The sequence below is a fragment of the Carassius auratus genome, chromosome 9 (genome assembly GCF_003368295.1).
Source record: "Carassius auratus strain Wakin chromosome 9, ASM336829v1, whole genome shotgun sequence".
In the NCBI taxonomy this organism is placed as follows: Eukaryota; Metazoa; Chordata; class Actinopteri; order Cypriniformes; family Cyprinidae; genus Carassius; species Carassius auratus.
The window spans coordinates 31,954,359-31,979,387 of record NC_039251.1 but is presented as its reverse complement, the minus strand read 5'-3'; the positions used below and the strand labels follow the sequence as shown (position 1 = coordinate 31,979,387).

The window sequence follows — 25,029 nt, the reverse complement described above, 5'->3', positions numbered from 1 at the left end:
ATAAAAAATGGGCTGTCAGTTTATTAATGTAGAACAATTAACTTAGTAAAATTAATTTTATATAACCGATTGTACTACATTAAGAAAAAAATTGTTTATGTAAATGTGTAAGTAGAATACCGTTACCCCCTTGTATATTTCCATGAAATTTCTTTATAGCTGTCTGTCTGCATATGTATACAAACCAACTATCAGAAATAGGGTAGATTGAGCACTAAACACATCCTTTGTGAATGGCCACTATAAGTCTACTTCAGACTGATGGACAAACTCTACTGGACGATGGATTGGTGTGGACTGTTGGCCAGTAGAAGAATTCAGCGAACATAAACAATATATTGACAGTCATGTCTGCACAGTGTATCACTCATCTGCACAACAATGTTATACGGAGGCAGCAGACAGCTAGGCAGCTCACTAGGTTTAGGAACAAAGCCAGAGTCACAAAAAGAATGCAAGGAAAGGATGCGGAAGAAGTTATGAAGACACCTATTGTGAAAATAATATATATATATATATATATATATATATATATATATAATATACTAATATATTTTGATGCTAAAAATGTTGTATATACCAGTGGATTTTAAATAATCATGTTAATTTCTAAGGTGAATATTAGTCATGATTTAACTTTTTTCTTTTTTTATGTTTTTTTTTTTTTTTTGTTGCCAAAATCATATGTTTGGTGTGATAAGAGTACTGTCATTTAGAGCATGTTGTCCTCAAAAAGTATATAGCGGGGAACCCAGAATCAACCAGAGTGTGTGTGTGTGTGTGTGTGTATGTACTTCTTTTAACTATTTTTTTTATACAACAAATTAACTAAATAAATGTTTTGACCAAATGGATTTTTTCTTTTTTTTAAATTGGTTAAAATAATACAAACATTAAACATTTTCTTGGCTGGTTTCTTGCCTTGAAACAGGACTTGTAGGGCAGCTCCACGGGAAAGGAAGCCATACAGTTTGGGAAGGACACAGAGATGAGTAAATTATGAAATAATTTTTGGGTGACATCACTTTTAGAGTGTTTTGATGGTTTCAGGATAATATTCAAAATAATATATAGTTTAATTTATGTTACTGAAAAATTCTTCGGCTTACAATTCCTTTTTCCCAGACGTGAAAGAGTTTCGATGTGTGTTTCACAATCGCTTGCGTCAAAGAGGATCTATCAGGTTTAGGCGCTCTCGTTGAAACCTGTATAACTGCAGAGATAAGGGAGAAAGCGGAAGGATCGATCAGTTTAAGGATGATGGACCTTTGGTGCCGACTGTGGCACCTGCCACTAATGCTGTATATCTCAGGACTCCTGCAGTTTGGTAAGACTGAACACAGTTTTACTAAAAATTACAAATACATAGTCCGAATTGACATTTTTCTCTTAATTTAAGTGCATGCATGGGTATAGGCTACCTATAGAGATCGCTAACGTGACCAATTGGGCGACAACGTCATCAGAACACAAAGAATTATGGGTATGTTTGGCCAGTTAACATGGTCTGGCATAGCAGGCTAGTGTTATGGCATGAAAATAATGAAAAATTAGCGTGAAAAACGGAATATAATCCTACAAAATGCAGCGGGCTAAAGAAAACATTGTCGGACCATACCGCCTAAAACTAAATCGTAATGCAAAGATGAGATAAGACAAGAAAATAAAGAGAATCAAAGGACTTGATCCTTACGAGCAGAGCGAATGGTCAAGGTAACACCCTCCAGCCCAAAAGAAGGGCATGTGAAAAGGCTGTGTTGTGGTGCTTTTACAGACAGCCTGAAGAGCTTGATGACATGTCTGCTTGCGATAATCAGAACTGTCCTATACAGTGGTTCCATTTTGACTGTGTGGGTGTAACGGAAACAGGTCAATTTAGCTCAAAGGGAATCATTTAAGATTTTAAAGGGAATTTGAACAGAATCACTGTTTCACGGCTGATCACTGAGATGCCCTGCGATTCACTGAACGAGCCGTTTAACATCAAATCTGCGCTGGATATTAATATCCAAAGTATAGTGAAAACACTATCAATTAGCACAGTAACAAGATCGGCAGTTTAAGACATTAACTTGTAAGCACAAAACACAAGATACTTCTCTTTTCAATATGAATAAGGCTTTATTAGATAAATCTAAGACATATAAACTAATCTAACTCCTAAATGCACGCACTCACACATTCACACAAGTTGCAGGAAGATCGAAAGTTAGGGAAAGATGAGTTTAAGAGAATGGAAATATGGAATCCCAAGTTTACAGCAATACGTTAAATTGCATAGACATGAACAACCATCAATCACGTAATTAGCCCTCGCATTGAGTTCCTCAGTGAGGTTAAAATTATATTAGATACACCAGTAAAGGTCACAGTCTGGAGGTAAAGTTACTTGCGTCTTATTTCTGTTTACAGTCAATCTGACCATTACTGTATTAAGTTTCAAATATTTCTACTGTATAGTTTTGGAGAAAACTAAAGCCAAAATCAACCCCAAGCATCTAAGTGCATAAGCACTTAACATCATGTCCCAATTTCAAGCACTCATAAAAATCTTTGCTTAATAGGTTTGCTCGTTCTTTCTGTTTATTTCTGTTTACAGTCAATCTGACCATTACTGTATTAGGTTCCAAATATTTCTACTGTATAGTTTTGGAGAAAACTAAAGCCAAAATCAACCCCAAGCATCTAAGTGCATAAGCACTTTACATCATTTCCTATTTTCGAACACTCATAAAAATATTTGCTTTATAGGTTTGCACGTTCTTTCTGTTTATTTCTGTTTAGAGTCAATCTGACCATTACTGTATTAAGTTTCAAATATTTCTACTGTATAGTTTTGGAGAAAACTAAAGCCAAAATCAACCCCAAGCATCTAAGTGCGTAAGCACTTAACATCATGTCCCAATTTCAAGCACTCATAAAAATCTTTGCTTAATAGGTTTGCTCGTTCTTTCTGTTTATTTCTGTTTACAGTCAATCTGACCATTACTGTATTAGGTTCCAAATATTTCTACTGTATAGTTTTGGAGAAAACTAAAGCCAAAATCAACCCCAAGCATCTAAGTGCATAAGCACTTTACATCATTTCCTATTTTCGAACACTCATAAAAATCTTTGCTTTATAGGTTTGCACGTTCTTTCTGTTTATTTCTGTTTACAGACAATCTGACCATTACTGTATTAAGTTTCAAATATTTCTACTGTATAGTTTTGGAGAAAACTAAAGCCAAAGTCAACCCCAAGCATCTAAGTGCATAAGCACTTAACATCATGTCCCAATTTCAAGCACTCATAAAAATCTTTGCTTTATAGGTTTGCTCGTTCTTTCTGTTTATTTCTGTTTACAGTCAATCTGACCATTACTGTATTAGGTTCCAAATATTTCTACTGTATAGTTTTGGAGAAAACTAAAGCCAAAATCAACCACCAAGCATCTAAGTGCATAAACACTGCATCATGTCCCATTTTCAAGCACTCATAAAAATCTTTGCTTTATAGGTTTGCTCGTTCTTTCTGTTTATTTCTGTTTACAGTCAATCTGACCATTACTGTATTAGGTTTCAAATATTTTTACTGTATAGTTTTGTAGAAAACTGAAGCCAAATTCAACCCCAAGCATCTAAGTGCATTAGCACTTTGCATCATGTCCCATTTTAAAGCACTCATAAAAATCTTTGCTTTATAGGTTTGCTCGTTCTTTCTGTTTATTTCTGTTTACAGTCAATCTGACCATTACTGTATTAGGTTTCTTAGATACTTACAGTATTGTTCAAAATAATAGCAGTACAATGTGACTAACCAGAATAATCAAGGTTTTTCGTATATTTTTTAATTGCTACGTGGCAAACAAGTTACCAGTAGGTTCAGTAGATTCTCAGAAAACAAATGAGACCCAGCATTCATGATATGCACGCTCTTAAGGCTGTGCAATTGGGCAATTAGTTGAATAAGTTGAAAGGGGTGTGTTCAAAAAAATAGCAGTGTGGCATTCAATCACTGAGGTCATCAATTTTGTGAAGAAACAGGTGTGAATCAGGTGTGGCCCCTATTTAAGGATGAAGCCAACACTTGTTGAACATGCATTTGAAAGCTGAGGAAAATGGGTCGTTCAAGACATTGTTCAGAAGAACAGCGTACTTTGATTAAAAAGTTGATTAGAGAGGGGAAAACCTATAAAGAGGTGCAAAAATGATAGGCTGTTCAGCTAAAATGATCTCCAATGCCTTAAAATGGAGAGCAAAACCAGAGAGACGTGGAAGAAAACGGAAGACAACCATCAAAATGGATAGAAGAATAACCAGAATGGCAAAGGCTCAGCCAATGATCACCTCCAGGATGATCAAAGACAGTCTGGAGTTACCTGTAAGTACTGTGACAGTTAGAAGACGTCTGTGTGAAGCTAATCTATTTTCAAGAATCCCCCACAAAGTCCCTCTGTTAAAAAAAAGGCATGTGCAGAAGAGGTTACAATTTGCCAAAGAACACATCAACTGGCCTAAAGAGAAATGGAGGAACATTTTGTGGACTGATGAGAGTAAAATTTTTCTTTTTGGGTCCAAGGGCCACAGGCAGTTTGTGAGACGACCCCCAAACTCTGAATTCAAGCCACAGTACACAGTGAAGACAGTGAAGCATGGAGGTGCAAGCATCATGATATGGGCATGTTTCTCCTACTATGGTGTTGGGCCTATTTATCGCATACCAGGGATCATGGATCAGTTTGCATATGTTAAAATACTTGAAGAGGTCATGTTGTCCTATGCTGAAGAGGACATGCCCTTGAAATGGTTGTTTCAACAAGACAATGACCCAAAACACACTAGTAAACGGGCAAAGTCTTGGTTCCAAACCAACAAAATTAATGTTATGGAGTGGCCAGCCCAATCTCCAGACCTTAATCCAATTGAGAACTTGTGGGGTGATATCAAAAATGCTGTTTCTGAAGCAAAACCAAGAAACGTGAATGAATTGTGGAATGTTGTTAAAGAATCATGGAGTGAAATAACAGCTGAGAGGTGCCACAAGTTGGTTGACTCCATGCCACACAGATGTCCAGCAGTTTAAAAAAAATGTGGTCATACAACTAAATATTAGTTTAGTGATTCACAGGATTGCTAAATCCCAGAAAAAAAAATGTTTGTACAAAATAGTTTTGAGTTTGTACAGTCAAAGGTAGACACTGCTATTTTTTTGAACACACCCCTTTCAACTAATTGCCCAATTGCACAGCCTTAAGAGCGTGCATATCATGAATGCTGGGTCTTGTTTGTTTTCTGACAATCTACTGAACCTACTGGTAACTTGTTTGCCACGTAGCAATAAAAAATATACTAAAAACCTTGATTATTCTGGTTCGTCACATTGTACTGCTATTATTTTGAACAATACTGTAGATGCTTGGGGTGAATTTGGTTTTAGTTTTCTCCAAAACTATACAGTAGAAATATTTGAAACCTAATACAGTAATGGTCAGATTGACTGTAAACAGAAATAAACAGAAAGAACGAGCAAACCTATAAAGCAAAGATTTTTATGAGTGCTTTAAAATGGGACATGATGCAAAGTGCTAATGCACTTAGATGCTTGGGGTTGATTTTGGCTTTAGTTTTCTACAAAACTATACAGTAGAAATATTTGAAACGTAATACAGTAATGGTCAGATTGACTGTAAACAGAAATAAACTGAAAGAACGAGCAAACCTATAAAGCAAAGATTTTTATGAGTGCTTTAAAATGGGACATGATGCAAAGTGCTAATGCACTTAGATGCTTGGGGTTGAATTTGGCTTTAGTTTTCTCCAAAACTATACAGTAGAATTATTTAAAAATGAATACAGTAATGGTCAGATTGACTGTAAACAGAAATAAACTGAAAAAACAAGCAAACCTATAAAGCAAAGATTTTTATGAGTGCTTGAATATAGGAAATGATGTAAAGTGCTTATGCACTTATATGCTTGGAGTTGATTTTGGCTTTAGTTTTCTCCAAAACTATACAGTAGAAATATTTAAAACTTAATACAGTAATGGTCAGATTGACTGTGAACAGAAATAAACTGAAAGAACGAGCAAACCTATAGAGCAAAGATTTTTTATGAGTGTTTGAAAATTGGTAATGGTGCAACAGATAGAATAAACTTTGATTTTGGCATGATTTTGCCAATGATTTTTTTCAAAACTATACAGTAAAAATTATTGAAAATTAACGCAGTAATGGTCAGAGTGACTGTGAATAGGAATCAAGTGAAAGAATGAGCAAACCTATAAAGCAAAGATTTTTATAAATGTTTGAAAATGGGACATGGTGTTAAAAAGCTTATGTGATTAGATTCTTGGAGTTGAATTTGGCTTTAGTTTTCTCCAAAACTATACAGTAGAAATATTTGAAAATTAATATATCAATGGTAAGAGTGACTGTGAATAGGAATCCACTGAAAGAAAGAGCAAACCCATGAAGCAAAGATTTTTATGAGTGTATGAAAATGGGTAACGGTGCAAGTGCTAAAATGCACTTTTCTGGAGTTATTTTGCCATTAATTTTCTCCAACGCTATACAGTAAAATAACTTGAAAAATTAATTCAGTAATATTCTGGGTCACTGTTAAAAGTTATCAATTGGAAAAAGGAGCAAACCTTTTAAGGAAAGCATTTTATGAGTAAGTGCTTTTTATGAGAAAAGAGTGAGAATGCACATTGACTTTTGGAGTGATTTGCCTTTAAATTGTAAAAAAATTGTATAATAGTTTTAACTTGAAAATAAATACAGCAATAGTCAGGATCACTATTAGTTGAAAGGTATACACACACAAACAACACACACATACGCATTACATATTGTATCAATGTTGATATATATATATATATATATATATATATATATATATATATATATATATATATATATCAATGTTGATATATATATATATATATATATATATATATATATATATATATATATATATATATATATATATATATATATATATATATACAACTTAAGTTGGTCACCAGATCACAGTGTAACCAGTTAAACTGCATGGAAACACCGGAGAGCGCCTAGATGTTTTCTCTGAGGTGCTCGCTCATCGCAGTTGTGCTGCCTTGGTACACCATATCGGTTTTGCAAAGGGAACAAAGAGCCATTTTATTTGTCCTCTGTTTAAAGTATTTTCATACTTTTAATAAAAGTGGTCTCTGTTTGTGATAGAATGCAACTTTCTTCATTCGCAGTATGCCATTATGCGAGATGTAAACAGTGTGACGCGTCCACGCGTTTCACACGCATCGACTTATTATTGTAGTCGACGTAAATGATGACGTCGACGCGTCGTTGTAGCACTAATTCGTGGTGGAAATTATGATTCTTTCTAGAGAATAGAGATTCGTTCATTTTCAGTACGTTCACCAAAATGATTCGTTCAGTTTCGTTCAGTGATAATTTCTTCGTTTTACGCAAAATGTGCCAGCAGGGGGGAAAAAGAGTGTATTATGTGTTATGTCTTAAGTCAACGAACGCGTTCACTTGTTACAAAAACTGATCTGGCTTTATTAAAATGTGTGTGTAATCGCATTCAATATATGAAGTCTTATTGAGTTGTTCAGATGAACAAGGCACAAGGTTTCTTGCCTAATTAGCATTTTAATTGTTTGGTCAGACAGTTTGTATATATATTCACATCCATAAATCGGGGATTAAATATCAAAACGAGCGTATGTGCACAGTACTGTACCTATAACTGCGCTTTGCATTTTCGAGATTGACATGCTAAATAGCAGACTAACCCAGTTTACTCTAACTCATTTCGTTCACGAACAAGATAAGCTATGTGCCGGTTCATTTCATTCACAAACGACATGTATCCGTGCATTCAGTTCGTTCACGAATGACATGTGTGCCAGTTCAGTCATTTCACTCACGAACGATAAGATCTCTAGATCTAGTTCAGACTCATGAAACTCGTTCATTGAAGGGCATATTCGTTACTACATTCAACAAATCACATACTCTGTCACATCTCATACTCGAAGGCTATCGGCTCGAGGTTGAGTAATTCTTTGACAGGATGAAATGGTTGTTACCCGGTTCACTGAGCTGCGCATGCGCTGCTTATAGCGCCGCGCTGCTATGGAGGGAGGAACTTCACTGAACGAGAAATATGAGTCAGTGGATAACATCAACGATTCGTTCACCTAAAAGAGTCGTTCACCTAAAAGATTTGTTCAAAAAGAACGATTCGTTCACGAACGACACGTCACTAGCCCTAATGGATACATTTGGAACACTGGTTTCACATTGTAGTATAGACTGTGGAAACAGAGGCTTCTGAAAACTATGAATATCATTATACAAAGAATATCATTATGTCTGTAAAACATATCAAGACATGTTTATGGCAATAACGTTAATTGCAGTTATGTGCTATTCACTTCCAAGCAGTTCTAAAGATATTTACTTGCATGCTTTTCATATTACAGTCCTAGAAAGACAACAGAATTGTACTCACACTGCTGTCCTGCGGCAAAACGAGGGTAGTGATCACGCCAGTAGATGGTGAAATATGCCCCTAAATAAATTGGTCCTGCCAGAATAATTGCATGAAACTTATGTCTGTAAAACCTCAGTGAGGTTTAAACGTGCACGGTAAGGCAGGTAATATCTTTGGACATTTCCGTGTGGATGATGACTACGTCATAGCCTCATTTAACAAACTTTAAGCCTCCTTTCCACAGCACATGACATTTGGAACGATTGTCACATTTTTCCCTCTAGCGGCAGGCGTGCAGAACTTTCAAACTGGTTGTGCAGCAACTGTTACCTTGACATGTTCACCATGGTAAAATTAATAATCAGTGTTGGGCAGTAGCGTCGCTACAAGCAGCGAAGCTACTAGTTTAACTACATTTCTCAGTAGCTTGGTCGTAGCTTCGCTACTTTCTGAGTCGAATAGCTTTTCAGTAGCGAAGCTACTTTTACCAAGTAGTGCGGTAGCTTCCACACAAGCTACATTTCGCAAGCATTTCTGAAGCTCAAACTCAAATCGGGAAATACAACTGCTAATATCGCTGATCCTGGATCAGTAGTGACGCTCTTGTTAGTGTTTAAGGTGGATAGCAACCAATCATCTTTATGAAGCATTACCGCCACCTTCTGCTCCGGATGGTACCACTCCTTGGCCAGTCACGGAAAAAATTATTTGATGAAATGATGGCATAGGATGAGGTCGGAGAACAGTTAATCCCGAGGAGTGAGTCGCCGTGGCCGTACCTCGACAAGTACATGACACTGACCGAGATAACAGAGAGAAAATATGTTTTCAGATGCTGCTTGAAAAAATTATCAGGGTCCCCCTAACGAAAAGAAAATATATTTGCCAATATATTTCTTAAAATTATTGTGATATATTGTAATATATTATTTTCCTTTTTATTTCAATTTAAATACATTTAAATACACTTTTGCATTAAAGATATCTTCAGCTGCCTTGTTTGTTTTTTGAGCGTCTACACTTCTGAATAGTTCCAAAGCTACAAGTCATTGGAGTCTCATTGTTACGTTCGGGAACCCAGGGAAACACAGGAGACGAGAGATCAAAACACAGTGTGAGTTTAATGGGTAATCCAAATTCAGAATCCAACAAGCAGAGGGTCAAAACCAAAAATCCATCCAAAAGAATGAAACAAACAAGGAAAGGAACAGGAACAGGAATTAGAAACTCGGAAGGCGAGGAAACTGGGTGACGGAAAGAAAGGACTCCATGAAAACAAACAGAAACAGACCGGTTAATATAGGCAGGGTAATGACTATCAAGTGAAGACACCTGAGTGCAATTAACAGGAGTGCAATTACTGAGATGAAGGGACAAGGCTTTGTGGGAATTGTAGTGCCTGTAGTGAGGTGCCTACGGAGAAGTGAGACCACTAGTGGAGACTCAGGGAAACAGAGACCAGACAGCGTGACATTACCCCCTCCTCCACGGAGCAGCTACCAGATGCTCCACCCAAACACAAGAACAGACCAAGGAACACAGAGACCAGGAGGGAGGTGGAGCGGCGGAGGACCAGGGGAAGGGGCGGAGGGCCAGGTAATATAGGGAAACAGAGACAAGAAGTCGGAGGACCAGGGGGAGAGACGGAGGGCCAGGTAATATAGGAAAACAGAGATAAGAAGTGCAAAAAAAACAAGGAGCCCAGGAGGGAGGTGGACTGGCGGAGGATCAGGGGGAGGAATGAAGGGCCAAGGTCCATAGAGGGAAACAGAGAGAAAAACAAGAAAAACTAAAACAAAACAACAACAAAACACAAGTCCAAGAGGGAACAGAAAGTTCAGTGGCCCAGGGCCAAACAGACAGGGTAGGAATCCAGAGTGGAGCAAGGTGGAATTGGAACCATGCGGTCGAGAAACAGAGAACATGAACAAGTTAAGGGTGGCCTCCATGGCCACGACAGGATCAGTCGAGAGCTCAGAGAGTTTGGCTGAGACATGAAGAGGCTTTAGAAGTTCCGCAGAGACGAGGAGAGGCTCTGGTAGTTCCGCCGAGACGTGGGGAGTCTCTGGTCGTTCAGCAGAGACGAGGAGAGACTCTGGTAGTTCAGCAGAGACGTGGAGAGACTCTGGTAGTTCAGCAGAGATGTGGGGAGGCTCTGGTAGTTCAGTGGTGTTTAGACTGGATTCAGGAAGATAAATGGGGACTTGACTCTGCTCATGAAGATCATTGGTGACCTGACTCTGCTCATGAAGATCATTGGTGACTTGCATTTGTTCATGAAGATCAATGGTGACTTGCCTTTGCCCATGAAGATAGTCGGTAACTTGACTTTGCCAATGAGGAACACTGGTGACTTGACTTTCCCCATGAAGATCATTGGTGACTTGCCCTTGCCCATGAAGAAAACCGGTGACTTGACCTTGTCCTTGAAGATTACCGGTGATCTGACTTGACTCCTGAGGTCTGAATGTGGTAGTGCTTAACTCATTGACCTAACTCTGGAGTGTCAACGGTGACTTGACCTGACTCACGGTGACTTGACCTGACTCTGGAGGGTCAATGGTGACTTGACCTGACTCTGGAGGGTCAACGGCGACTTGACCTGACTCTGGAGGGTCAACGGGATCTGACTCGACTCTGGAGGGTCAACGTTGACTTGACCTGACTCTGGAGGGTCAACGGTGACTTGACCTGACTCTGGAGTGTCAATGGTAACTTGACCTGACTCTGGAGTGTCAACGGTGACTTGACCTGACTCACGGGAACTTGACTCGACTCTGGAGGGTCAACGGTGACTTGACCTGACTCTGGAGGGTCAACGGTGACTTGACCTGACTCACAGGAACCTGACTCGACTCTGGAGGGTCAACGGGAATCTGACTCGACTCTGGAGGGTCAACAGGAATCTGACTCAACTCTGGAGGGTCAACGGTGACTTGACCTGACTCTGGAGGGTTAACGGTGACTTGACCTGACTCTGGAGTTTCAACGGTGACTTGACCTGACTCACGGGAACCTGACTCGACTCTGGAGGGTCAACAGTGACTTGACCTGACTCACAGGAACCTGACTTGACTCTGGAGGGTCAACTGTGGCTTTCATCTTGTGCCATGTCTCTCGACCGGTGGCCATCTTGGGCAGTTGCGCTGGGCCAGCGGCCAACTTGTGCTGTGGCGTTGGGCTGGCGACCACCTTGTGCTGTGGCACTGGGCTGGTGACCATGGTGCAGTGGCGCTGGGCTGGCGGCCATCTTGAGCAGTGGCGCTGGGCCGGCGACCACCTTGTGCAGTGGTGCTGGGCTGGCGACCATACTGTGCAGTGGTGCTGGTCTGGCGGTCCTCCTCTTTGTAGACCCCGGTCTAGAATCGGCCATCCCACCGGGAGAGACAGGAGTGGCTGGGGTATCCCACGGCAGCCGATGTTGTAGGTAGAACACGAATTCCCAGATATCAAAAGCATCCAACTGATCCATTTCCTTTCGAGGCACCAAGTCATCCAGACCGGTGTTGAAAATGTCTTTTATGGCTGCATCATTATATCCCATACCATCCGCCAGGGTCCAGAACACATGTGCCATAGCACCCACCTCATTCCCCACTTGGCAGAGGGTGGTTAATCTTATTCATTTAGCCCTCCGCTCCACCATACTGGCTGGGGAACGGGAATGAAGTCCCACATCGCTGGATCTCGACATGATGGAGTCCTTCTGTTACGTTTCGGGAACCCAGGATAACACAGGAGACGAGAGATCCAAACGCAGTGTGAGTTTAATGGGTAATCCAAATTCAGAATCCAACAAGCAGAGGGTCAAAACCAAAAATCCATCCCAAACAAACAAACAAGGAAAAGAACAAGAACAGGAATTAGAAACTCAGAAGGCGAGGAAACTGGGTGACGGAAAGAAAGGACTCCATGAAAACAAACAGAAACAGACCTGTTAATATAGGCAGGGTAATGACTATGAAGTGAAGACACCCGAGTGCAATTAACAGGAGTGCAATGTTGAATCTTGTGTTGATGTTGAAATTTCCCATATTTTGGATGAGTATCCTGGGAAATTTCCCTTATTTTCAATGTTGACTTAAGCTATATAAATTAATTTTCAGATGTTATGGTCTCCGTGGTCGCGCCTCAACGCAGGAAAGCGGTGTAAAGTTAATCCATTCTCATTTTATTTTCACCATGGCGATTATATGTTGCGCTGTTACACCACACAATACAGTAACGGTTTAACATGGTGGAAATAGATTTTTAATTAATCAAATTAAGACACACGGATGAGAAGGAGCACGTCTAAACACTGCGCAGTAGTCCGAGTAGCAGTAAAGAAGGCCATCAACATGGCGGCCACACTAAGTAATGACGTCACGACGCCCAAGCCCTATTGACAGACCAAGATTATAATAAAAGTGACTGTCCAATTCTAAGATAAATAATTATTCAGTATCAGTAAATTAGGTGTACCAAACAATCATAAAACAATATTATTATTAAAGAAATATTGTCTTACTGTCATCGTGAGGTAAAATAATGAGGATCACTCTGTCAGCCAATCACACAGCAATGTAATTACATAATTATATTTATATTATATTTCTTTTTAAAGAAATTAAAGGGTTAGTTCACCCAATATTCAAAAGTATGTCATTAATAACTTGCCCTCATGTCGTTCCAAACCTGTAAGACTGCCATTTATCTTTGGATATCTTTTTGACAGGAGGATTGCCGGTGCTGACACTGCCGTCGTGCTAGGTGGGTGTGGCTTCAGCAACTAGCTCCCACCTTTTTGCCATTTTTGATTGTCTGGGAGAGTCACGCGATGACATGCTGCCAAGATGGCGACGGCCCGCCCTACACACTTTAGGTTTCAAAAACACACTTCTGGTCTACGGTTGACATCACGGACACTACGTCCATGTTTTTATACAGTCTAAGAGACTGACACACAAAGCGTCTGAACCATACTGATTCTTTGACGATTGTTTCTGAACTGATTCTGTGCTAATGTTATGAGCGTGGGTAAACCAAAGGCTTGAATCAAGGGCAATCATTGTCAAACACGTCATTACTTCGAGCACAAAAGAACCGGTGAACCATTTTCTTCAACCGGTTTATTGAATCAAACTGTCTGAAAGAACTACTGGTGATCCGAAAACCGATGCAACCGGTTCTTGACTTGTGAACGAGTCAATGTTTTGTTCGTTATCTGGCTCGGCTCTGTGTTCATCTTCAGTTCTCTCTTCACAGCAGTTCAGTCATTGTACTGTTTGAGTAAATGAATTACTCCGGGATATTGGTTAGTTTGAACTCAGAGGGAGTGTCCACCACATTAAAAAAGTTAACAGTCATTTATGTATTAATGCGTATTGGAGATGAGAACCGTTTCAGGTCGATTTGGTGAACTGGTTCAAGAAAATCCGGTTACATCGAGTGATTCGTTCATGAAACGGATATCACTACACTACAGTGAACGTGCTCAAAACACACCCGGAAAAGAAGACAATGCTGAATAAAGTCATAGTTTTTGCTATTTTTGGACCAAAATGTATTTTCGACGCTTCAAAAAAATTCTAACTGACCCTCTGATGTCACATGGACTACTTTGATGATGTATTTCTTACCTTTCTGGACATGGACAGTAGGCCGTACACAAAGCTTCAATGGAGGGACTGAAAGCTTTCGGACTAAATCTAAAAAATCTTAAATTGTGGCAAATATCAGTCTGAAATTTTGATCAGTAAGAAGGTTCATACCTCCAGTCCAGGGTAAGCTATCTATATATCTCAGATGATTATGTGCAGATTTGTGCCTAGTAGTCTCCTACAGTGGATTAATGTGAATTGACAGTATATATCAGGTTCAACTGTTTGACTTCCTGTAACAATGATTTTTCAGTACAAATTGGAGAAGATATGAACAACATGCACTTAGACCTACTTTACGGTGGCAATCATAAAGTTTAGGTGTTGTATCCAATTGTCAACTGATGGTTTTTTTAGTTGCTAGTATGAAAGTGGAATGAAATGAAAGTAGTGTAATATAGATGAATTTATTTCAATTTAATTTCAGTTCACACTAATATTGTTTACAACACACAAAGTACATTAGTCACTGAATAGGTCATTTTTGTTTTGTAAATTTGAATTGTTGATTGATAATCTCAAAATGACAAAATATCAGCTGGTTATCACTAAATATCTGCCTGCTTCTGTGTCTTAGATGCTCTGCCAGAGCCTCTGGTAACCTGTGAAGTGAATGAGACTTCAAATGTGAAAAAACTGTTCTGTTCAGTGGAATCCCAGACTCAGCCGAGCTATGAATGGAGTGGATCTTATGTAAAACAGCCAGGGCCAACACTTGTTGTTAATGAACAGGAGGAAAACCATAACTCAGTCTATACAGTATTGTTCAAAATAATAGCAGTACAATGTGACTAACCAGAATAATCAAGGTTTTTAGTATATTTTTTATTGCTACGTGGCAAACAAGTTACCAGTAGGTTCAGTAGATTGTCAGAAAACAAACAAGACCCAGCATTCATGATATGCACGCTCTTAAGGCTGTGCAATTGGGCAATTAGTTGAAAGGGGTGTGTTCAAAAAAATAGCAGTGTCTACCTTTGACTGTACAAACTCAAAACTATTTTGTACAAACATTTTTTTTTTCTGGGATTTAGCAATCCTGTGAATCACTAAACTAATATTTAGTTGTATGACCACAGTTTTTTAAAACTGCTTGACATCTGTGTGGCATGGAGTCAACCAACTTGTGGCACCTCTCAGCTGTTATTCCACTCCATGAATCTTTAACAACATTCCACAATTCATTCACATTTCTTGGTTTTGCTTCAGAAACAGCATTTTTGATATCACCCCACAAGTTCTCAATTGGATTAAGGTCTGGAGATTGGGCTGGCCACTCCATAACATTAATTTTGTTGGTTTGGAACCAAGACTTTGCCCGTTTACTAGTGTGTTTTGGGTCATTGTCTTGTTGAAACAACCATTTCAAGGGCATGTCCTCTTCAGCATAGGGCAACATGACCTCTTCAAGTATTTTAACATATGCAAACTGATCCATGATCCCTGGTATGCGATAAATAGGCCCAACACCATAGTAGGAGAAACATGCCCATATCATGATGCTTGCACCTCCATGCTTCACTGTCTTCACTGTGTACTGTGGCTTGAATTCAGAGTTTGGGGGTCGTCTCACAAACTGCCTGTGGCCCTTGGACCCAAAAAGAACAATTTTACTCTCATCAGTCCACAAAATGTTCCTCCATTTCTCTTTAGGCCAGTTGATGTGTTCTTTGGCAAATTGTAACCTCTTCTGCACATGCCTTTTTTTTAACAGAGGGACTTTGCGGGGGATTCTTGAAAATAGATTAGCTTCCAGACTGTCTTTGATCATCCTGGAGGTGATCATTGGCTGAGCCTTTGCCATTCTGGTTATTCTTCTATCCATTTTGATGGTTGTCTTCCGTTTTCTTCCACGTCTCTCTGGTTTTGCTCTCCATTTTAAGGCATTGGAGATCATTTTAGCTGAACAGCCTATCATTTTTTGCACCTCTTTATAGGTTTTCCCCTCTCTAATCAACTTTTTAATCAAAGTACGCTGTTCTTCTGAACAATGTCTTGAACGACCCATTTTCCTCAGCTTTCAAATGCATGTTCAACAAGTGTTGGCTTCATCCTTAAATAGGCGCCACCTGATTCACACCTGTTTCTTCACAAAATTGATGACCTCAGTGATTGAATGCCACACTGCTATTTTTTTGAACACACCCCTTTCAACTAATTCAACTAATTGCCCAATTGCACAGCCTTAAGAGCGTGCATATCATGAATGCTGGGTCTCATTTGTTTTCTGAGAATCTACTGAACCTACTGGTAACTTGTTTGCCACGTAGCAATACAAAAATATACGAAAAACCTTGATTATTCTGGTTAGTCACATTGTACTGCTATTATTTTGAACAATACTGTACCTGCACTGTGAAGAATAAAGCTGGAAGCAGGACCACAGACTTTAATCTGCAAGACTGCACCACAGGTGAGCTAGTCAGTCATTCAACACAATACCTTGAGAGTTTGATGCTAGATAATGTAAACTGTTTCTTTAATGGTTTTGTTTGCAGGCAGAGCAAACCCTGCTGTGCTTGTTCCAGTCTTAATAGTCATATTGCTTCTCATTATTCATATAAAATGTTTTCTACTAATGTAGGTGAATGCAAAAACCTGTTGAGAGATGAACTAACGGAGACTATGCCAGGTAACAAAAGATTTATTATTTTTGCTATTATTAGTATAACATTGTAAGTAGACATCACATTTGTTGCTCAAATTGCTGAAAAAGATTTATTAGTTTTGCTATTATTAGTATAACATTGTAAGTAGACATGCTGGAATCACATCTGTTGCTCATGTTGCTAAATATCACTATAAACTCTCAGCTCTTATTGAGAATGAATGACTTTCAAGGTTGACACATGAATCTGTTGTTAATGTCTCTGAGTGATTTGTTTTAGCTTCATCTCAAGCCACACTCCCTTGCCGTAACAGACTTACTGCTCCAAATAAAAAATGGGATCAGGACAGTGAATTGGAGGATGGAGATGAAACTCATGAAGGACAAAAACTTTTGAAGGAAAGTCCGCAATCTGCTATAACAGGAAAAAACAAAGACGACACATGAAATACAAATGGAGAACTTGACAAAAATAAGGAAAACAGCGGAACTGCAGATGAAGCAGAAGAAAATAATAATTCTTAGAAACCCAAGAAGAAAATGAGAAAAGTCATATACTGGAAAATAAGAGTGAAGATGAAGAGAAGACACATGAGGATCCGACTGAGACACTAGGAGAGCAAGAAAATAAAAATGCAGATAAAAATAAGAGTGAAGATGAAAAGAAGACACCTGAGACACCTCCTTAAGGAACTTTGTGGGGGAAATAGATAAAAACAATTTGTATTTTAATTTCCACTGTTGATGTTCACTACATGTTGAAATTTAAAGAAAATGGAACTTTAAACCTAGACCTTTAAAAATGAGTTTCACCTAAACCAGTATTGTCATGCAATATGTGTGTCAAGTGATTTTGATATACTGGACCTGTTTCAGAGCACTCTGGCTCAACGATTTTTGCTGACTTCTTGCTTATCTTTTTTCTGACTGTGCATGAGAAAGTATCTCCAGGTTTGAGCTCAGACGAACTGATGTGTAAAACCGTATGTATCATGTTTGCCTCCTTGCCATTTTTCATCCAGGACACAACCACCTCAGCGATGTTCACTGCACTACAATTCAGATTTAAGGCTGGTTCACACGGCAGGATAATTGGGCCGATTTTAGCCCCGATTCAGCCCTTCCGACAATCTTAGGATGCTCCGATTATCGTAAAATAATCTGATCAAATATTCCTGCCGTGTGTGGTGTGTTAAGACTAATCTCCTCTGCTCGGAAGAATGTCGGGACCGCTCCGATCTCAAATCGGGGATATCCAACATGTTGGATTTATTTTGCCCGATTTCTTCTCGTGTGTGGTGTCCCCCGAGGACAAACAATCACGCAGCCTGTGGACTGTGGCGTGTAGCCAATCAGAACGCGAGGTGACGAGGCAGTGATAGTACCGGGAAACAAAATCAAAACAGCCGGCGTATATAATATAACAAATACAAATAAAGTCGATGGGCATAACTACATCCACAACTGCAGTCCACCAGAGTACATGGAAACTAATATATGAACGTTTATTTCAACGGTTATTAATCTGTGTAGTACGTAACAACATTTCTATGAGATAAAACAACAACTTATCTCCATATCATGATATAGCAAGTATAGTCCATGCTCGCGTCGTCTCCACCTCTTTGACCATCGCCTTTTCTTATTTTTCTTATGTTTTTTTTTCCCGTTAAAAACAAAGCACAAACTATGGCCACTGCATCCTCTTCGTCCGCCATGATTGTTTACTCTAAAGTCACGTTTGATCTCGAGGGATTTTGCGAGATTTCCCGTCTGACCTGGGAATGCTCGGGAGTCAAATCGGTTCGTGTGTGATGTGTTGATATTGCCGTGTGGCTGCACACCACACACGGAGCGACCAAAACTGTTAGACCCGTGATTTTTTATCGCCGTGTGTGGGGTCTCTCAGGTTTGGAAAATCTGCCGACAATTTTAAAATCGTCCCGTGTGAACCAGGCCTTACACAGTTTTCTTCACATTCAACCAAAACTATAGTGTGACGAGTGGGGCGATTGGAGATGAGCGACACCTGCTCGACCGAGTCCCACGGAGGAGATGGAAGGATATGAAACTGGAGCGACAACAGAGAAGGACGAGAGAGGACCAGGCCTGGGTTTTAGTTGTGTTTGGTTTTTATTTGTGCGCATCAGTCATCCGTGAGGGGCTGATGTGCTGTTTTATGTTTATTTTGATTATTAAAGTTTCATTTTGATTGTCCGCTGGTTCCCGCCTCCTTCTTCCCGTAGTTATAGAGTTTTTATTATTACATATAGGTTCAGCCACTGGCTCTGAAATGCACACAACAAGAACAAGTCTTATTACAGGAACACACTTGGTCTTACAGAACAAATGAAGAGGAGAGAAATTATATTTGTTTGAATAGTGACAGGACACAAGCTGTACCCAGAACACAGAGCTGTTGCACAGTTTCTGTTATTAAATTTCCTTCTGCATCATAGATGACGCCCTTGTACTCTCCAGATTGATCTTTCTGTACGTTCTCCAGTATCAGAGAGCCATCTTGGTCAATGTTGAGCTCATTGTCCCTAACTTGTGAGCCCTTATTCAAATAAATTCCCGTTTTATTATGTGTCCATCTCAGTTCACTGTCCTCTTGTAATTTTGCATTGTAAGATCCAGGCACTCGGCCCAAGGAAGGTATCCGGTGCTGGAAGAAGGTTTCTTGCATGTTCGGTCTTTCAGCCCGTAAAGTTATTCAGTTATTCAAACTCAAATCTGACTCCATTTTATTATTTAATCTGACCCCATTTTAGTATGACCTTGAATTTAGGTTGAAATACAAATTGGTTGTATATCTTTTTAATTAGTATTCTTCTGACATTTGATTATTCTAGTTAACTCCTACTCTTATATTAGCACGTTCATTCGGGTGCTCATGTTGCTAACAAGGATTCAACGTAATCTACTAGAGTCAATAATCACAGAGGAAAACAGAATAAAATCAAATGTAACAATTTATTATCAGTCAGGAAAATATGTGTTCTGCCAATTACATATCCAATTGAAACATATCAAATCATATCCTTATAAAACATCAAATTCTCAGAGATGAATCTAAAAGTAAAATATGCATACCTGACCTTAGAAAATACATAGTATGAAGTGAAGAGACACACAACACACTACAGGCTTTCTGGCTACAGAAATCGCCCTGATCCTTTTGCTGCAATCCTTTAAATACTTCAGACCAAGACAAACATCCCCCGAGATGGAGACAGAAAGGAGTTAATTTGCATTAACTCAGGTCCCAATAAAGGGAATAAAGGGAATAACTCAAAGGGAATAAAGGGTAATTTACATGGAGGACCCTAGGAAAGGGCACTCCCATCACAGTAATCAAGATATCTCTTGACTCTTCGGATCTGTATTATCTTCTAGTCTACTTTTATAAGATTGAGACCATTGTACCAGTTGCACAGAGACATTTCCAATGATACTAGACATGAGTGTTAGTTCACTTGCGTTGACATCTTCATGTAATAATTTTGAGCAGACTGAGTAGAAGGAAGAATGGGTGAAGGGATTTAAAATGAAACAAATGGCCAGAAGGGAAGGAGGTCTCCTGCACCTCCACTCTGTGGGGTGTCTCGAAGATGCCCGTGTATGTTTGTATTGTCTGTTTCTCAGGAGATCAAAGTATCTCAGGTTCTTTCGTCCTTACAGCATCATCAAATTAAATCACAACTTTATCACCTGCAGCTTTGTAGATACATGAAGAGACAAATTTACCCTAAAGAAAAGTGGATCCAAAGTATCAGTAATACAGTTAAAAAATGTTCCCGTGTGTTGCATTTCAAGCTCACAGTAAAGGGTACTGTAAATATTGCTGACATGAGATTTAACACATAAATAAAAATAAAAATAAAAAAGACTGAAATGTTAACACTTTTACACATCAGTCTGACATGAGAAACATAACAAAATTATTCATATGGAATATGAAATTATATTAAATTGAATTAATTTTACTTGCAAGAAATCTATTTTTTTTTACAACAATCTACTATCTGTAATCTAAAATGCAGAAAACAAGTTTATGCTTCTGTTCCACAATGTTGAAGAATGATAAATTAAACTTAAATTTGATATAAAGGAAAAAAACCATGTACACAAATTTTAATTTGGTGTATGCTATACTTATAACTCACTAAGAGGAAAATGTGCCTGTAATCAGACAAGTGGCATTGCGGAAGACATTTAGGCTATAAAACTTAACAATAACTTACCAAGGGGGAACATGAAGATTAAACTGAAGAGAACTGATGTCAAGTTTAGCAGCATTTTCACTCAGGTCTCTGAGCTGCTCTGTTTTAAGATGACAAGCTCGAAGCTGTGTAAGTTCCTGTATGTGCATCTCTGTGAGTGTGTGGGGGTGAGAGAACATGATTTCACCAAGTAAAACATGTTCCTGAATTAACATCCCTGTTGGTCCTGGAACAACATTTCGTCCAACCAATAAAATCAGAAATATTTGAGAGGTTTACAGTTAATGTCAAATTTAGGCTTACAACAAGGGTAATGGGCTTCTACACCATTTTTATTCACTTATCATTTCCCTCTGGTTTTATGCATATGTTTAATTTAACCTATTCAGAGGTGATTATAGAATTAAATCATATATATATATATATATATATGATCTATTTTCACCCCCTATACCACCCCCTATACATCTGGAAAACAGATTTCAAGCATTAATAAATGTGGGTGAGGAATCCCCAAATGTATTTAAATATGGATCTGATCAGCCAGCAGCAAACACCACTACTAACAGGCGCTCAAGGACGAGCAGACAGCGGCTTTCAGCTCAGAGCGCAGCCGAGCCAAGGACTCTGATAGTGGGCGACTCTGTTATCAGAAACATCCGTAGCAGGAGTACAACAACATGCTGTCTTCCTCAAGCAACGGTCTCTGATGTGAACAAGGAACTTCAGAACATTCTGATGAAGCACAAAACTGCAAATCGAATCATCATCCATGTGGGGAAGAATGATATTCAGAAAGAGCAGTCAGAACTCCTTAAGAAGGACTTCATTGAACTCTTTGAAACACTTCAAAGACTCAAAGTTCAGTCGTTCATCAGTGGACCATTCCCAGCAAGGGGAACAAATATGTTTTCACGGTTGCTTGGGCTGAACACATGGCTACAAAGATCTTGTAATATAAAAGGAGTAAATTTCATCGACAACTTCAATCTTTTCTGGGGCCATAGACAATTGTTTAAACCGGATGCCCTCCACCCAAACAAACTTGGTGCAAGAGTGTTTAAGGACAATATCTTCTTCTCCCTTCGTCATCCTTCAGCAGAGTGTGTCAATCCATTCAGCACACACACACCGGGTCCGAGTCATCATGTAAGTGATAAGTGAAGTGACATTCAGCCAAGTATGGTGACCCATACTCAGAATTTGTGCTCTGCATTTAAACCATCCGAAATTCACACACACAGAGCAGTGAACACACACACACACACACTGTGAGCACACACCCGGAGCAGTGGGCAGCCATTTATGCTGCGGCACCCGGGTAGCATTTTGGGGTTCGATGCCTTGCTCAAGGGCAGTGGTTCCCAACCTTTTTCAACTCGCGGCCCACACAACCAAACACATATGTTTGCGCAGCCCACTTCAAAAAAATTAACTGACCCCGCTATTGTTGGGTTAATAACTTAGTACTCAGAAGCTAGATTTTAAACTATATTTATTGAATAAACTAGGGCTGTGCGATATGGACAAAAAAAAAAACTATCGCGATTTTTTTGATCAATTTTGCAATTGTGCTTTTACAGTCATAAATGCATTCAGGATTAATTTGAAACATATTTCCAAAAGAAAACCAATCAGAGCTTTATCAAAAAGTTGTAACATCTCTAGAACAGACATAAGTCAAAATTATCACTATAGTGAAGATGTAAAAAAATGTATAGACTTGTGGCAAAAAAAAAAAAAAAAAAAAAATCCTGTATACAGGGACTTTTTTTCTTTTTTGCCTTGCATTGTTCATAGAGCTCATTAATTGTAGCGGTGCCTCAGGTGTTTGCAGTGTGTATACAGTATGTGTATGCGGTCAGCAGTGAGAGCGCATAAATATAACGCGAAAGCACATTAAAATAATGCACGAGTGCGAATCTCTCTGTTCACAGCAGATTTCCTTTGCTCTGTCACAAAACCGGTCGTGCTTGCATAGATACACGCTGCTTTGCGAGGAGAGAGTGTGCACACTTAAAACGTGTCTCCTCTCACTTAAACTGCATCCTGTTCACTAACAAATTCACTCTATGCTCATGTGTTAGACATGAATTATTTTCGCACGTTTTTATTTCTAGCCTTTTACCGCAGTGAGAACGCTCTGATCCGTCAACATTGGCTCAGAAAAAAGGCGCATCACAGACAGTGTGTGAACCTGGAGTTAGGCATATGCGCACACTCAAATCGTGATTTTAGGATGTTTTCTTTTAATCGCACAGCCCTAGAATGGACTGGAAATGAACAGAAAATAATTGGCGGCCCACCTGTGCAGACCACAGGTTGAAAACCACTGCTCTAGGGCACCTAAGTCATGGTATTGAAGGTGGAGAGAGAGCTGTTCATGCACTACTGCCACCCACAATTCCGTCCGGCCCGAGACTAGAACTCACAACCTTTCGATTGGGAGTCCAACCCTCTAACCATTAGGCCACGACTTCCCCATGTGGTTAACATATCCCACAAGGACACTGATAACAACATGCAGCCAAAACAATCACTGCTGATAGACACTATCCCTGCTGAGCCCTGCCCACAGAGCTCCTCACAGACTGACTGTGATGTATCAAAACAGCTACAAGATTCACCACCCAAGGATGACTTTCTGGAAAACAGCCAGGGAAGCCAGGACAACACATCACAGCCACCGGAAACACCAGAGACACAGCCCATATCACCAGACACATTATCCCTCTCTCCAGCATCTCCACTTCTGTGCTTCTCACAGAAAATGGAGGAATTGGTGTATGTTGGGACTAAACTCTCCCACTCATTCGCTGCTAGCCCGCAGATATCAACAAAAAAACGGCAGGCCCCCCAACCACCAAAGCCTGTGGGCCCTGTTCCTATGAGAGCTCTCCGACCGCTGCCTCAACGCCAGGGCCCAAACCCTCTATCTGCTGAAGGTGAACCAAAAACAACGGATAGCAGCTCTCAGTGATATGTGTCGGGTCCCCGCTATAATAGCAGCAACATTGACAAATGCCTACTGAACAAGCGGGAACCCAGTGTGCCTGTAGCTTTCTCTATTTCAGTTTTATCACGTGATAGAAAGTCTAAGGCCTTCTCAAGCCGAAGGGCAAACTCATCTAATCTGCGGCCTATTATGCATCAAACTAAGATTGATGTAAAGACACATAGCACTGCCATCAAGCTAGAACTTTTAAACATTCGCTCACTAAAAAATAAATCATTTCTAATTAATGACTTTATAACCACAAACAATCTGGATTTTATGTTTCTAAATGAAACATGGCTAGAAGACAGCTGCAGTGCAATAATCCTAAATGAAGCAGCCCCTCCTAACTTCACTTACATGAGTGTTTGCAGGACTGTTAGGAGAGGTGGGGGTGTAGCTGCTCTATTTAAAGATATCTATCAATGCAAACAAGTGTCATTTGGTCAGTACTTGTCTTTCGAATATCTAGGAATTGTGCTGAAAGGTGCTCCACGCATTCTGTTTATTATTATTTACAGGCCTCCAAAATACTCTCCAGCCTTTGTTGAAGAGGTCACAGAAATGTTATCAATAATTTCCTCAGAGTTTGACTGTTTTGCAATTGCAGGGGATTTTAATATTCACATAGATAATGCAGAAAACAAAACTACAAAAGAAATGATAACGATTCTTAACACCTTTGACCTGATTCAGCATGTGCATGGACACACACACAAAGGTGGACACACTCTGGATCTAATCATCAGTAGGGATCTAAACATTTCATCCATTGTTATTAAGGACATAGCACTATCTGATCACTTCTGTATTTTCTTTGATATATTGATCTCTGCTACCACTGAATCTAGATCTGTCTCTGTCAGAAGGAGATGCATAAACGAGAACACAAGTGTACTATTTATGGAGGCTATATCTTTAACACCAAGCATTTCTGCAGACTCTGTTGATATTCTCCTTGATTCCTTCAACTCAAAAGTTAAGAATGTTATTGATGATATTGCACCAATAATAGTCAGTAAGAAAACAAACAGACAGAAATCAGTTTGGAGAAGATCAACAGCAGTTCAGA

The 25,029-nt window shown here is 39.4% G+C and overlaps 2 protein-coding genes across 10 annotated transcripts in view; both read left to right on the top strand.

Annotated features, from left to right (window-relative positions):
• Positions 1-25,029, top strand: part of LOC113109051 (uncharacterized protein DDB_G0290685-like) — a 67,221-nt gene that overhangs the window by 6,233 nt on the left and 35,959 nt on the right. Inside the window, exon 10 of one of the 9 annotated variants that reach the window (XM_026272582.1) lies at positions 1-513. This exon is cut by the window's left edge and continues 532 nt beyond it. The exons of the other annotated variants lie outside the window; for them this stretch is intronic. The gene's annotated coding sequence lies outside the window, so the exon portion shown is untranslated. Of the gene's footprint in view, positions 514-25,029 lie in introns of those variants that run through there. 9 annotated transcript variants of the gene reach the window in all.
• Positions 1,216-25,029, top strand: part of LOC113109049 (immunoglobulin superfamily member 2-like) — a 72,461-nt gene continuing 48,647 nt past the window's right edge. The window contains exon 1 of the mRNA XM_026272571.1: positions 1,216-1,327. Within this exon, the coding sequence (XP_026128356.1) occupies positions 1,258-1,327 (70 nt within the window). The 5' untranslated portion in view covers positions 1,216-1,257. The remainder of the gene's footprint in view (positions 1,328-25,029) is intronic.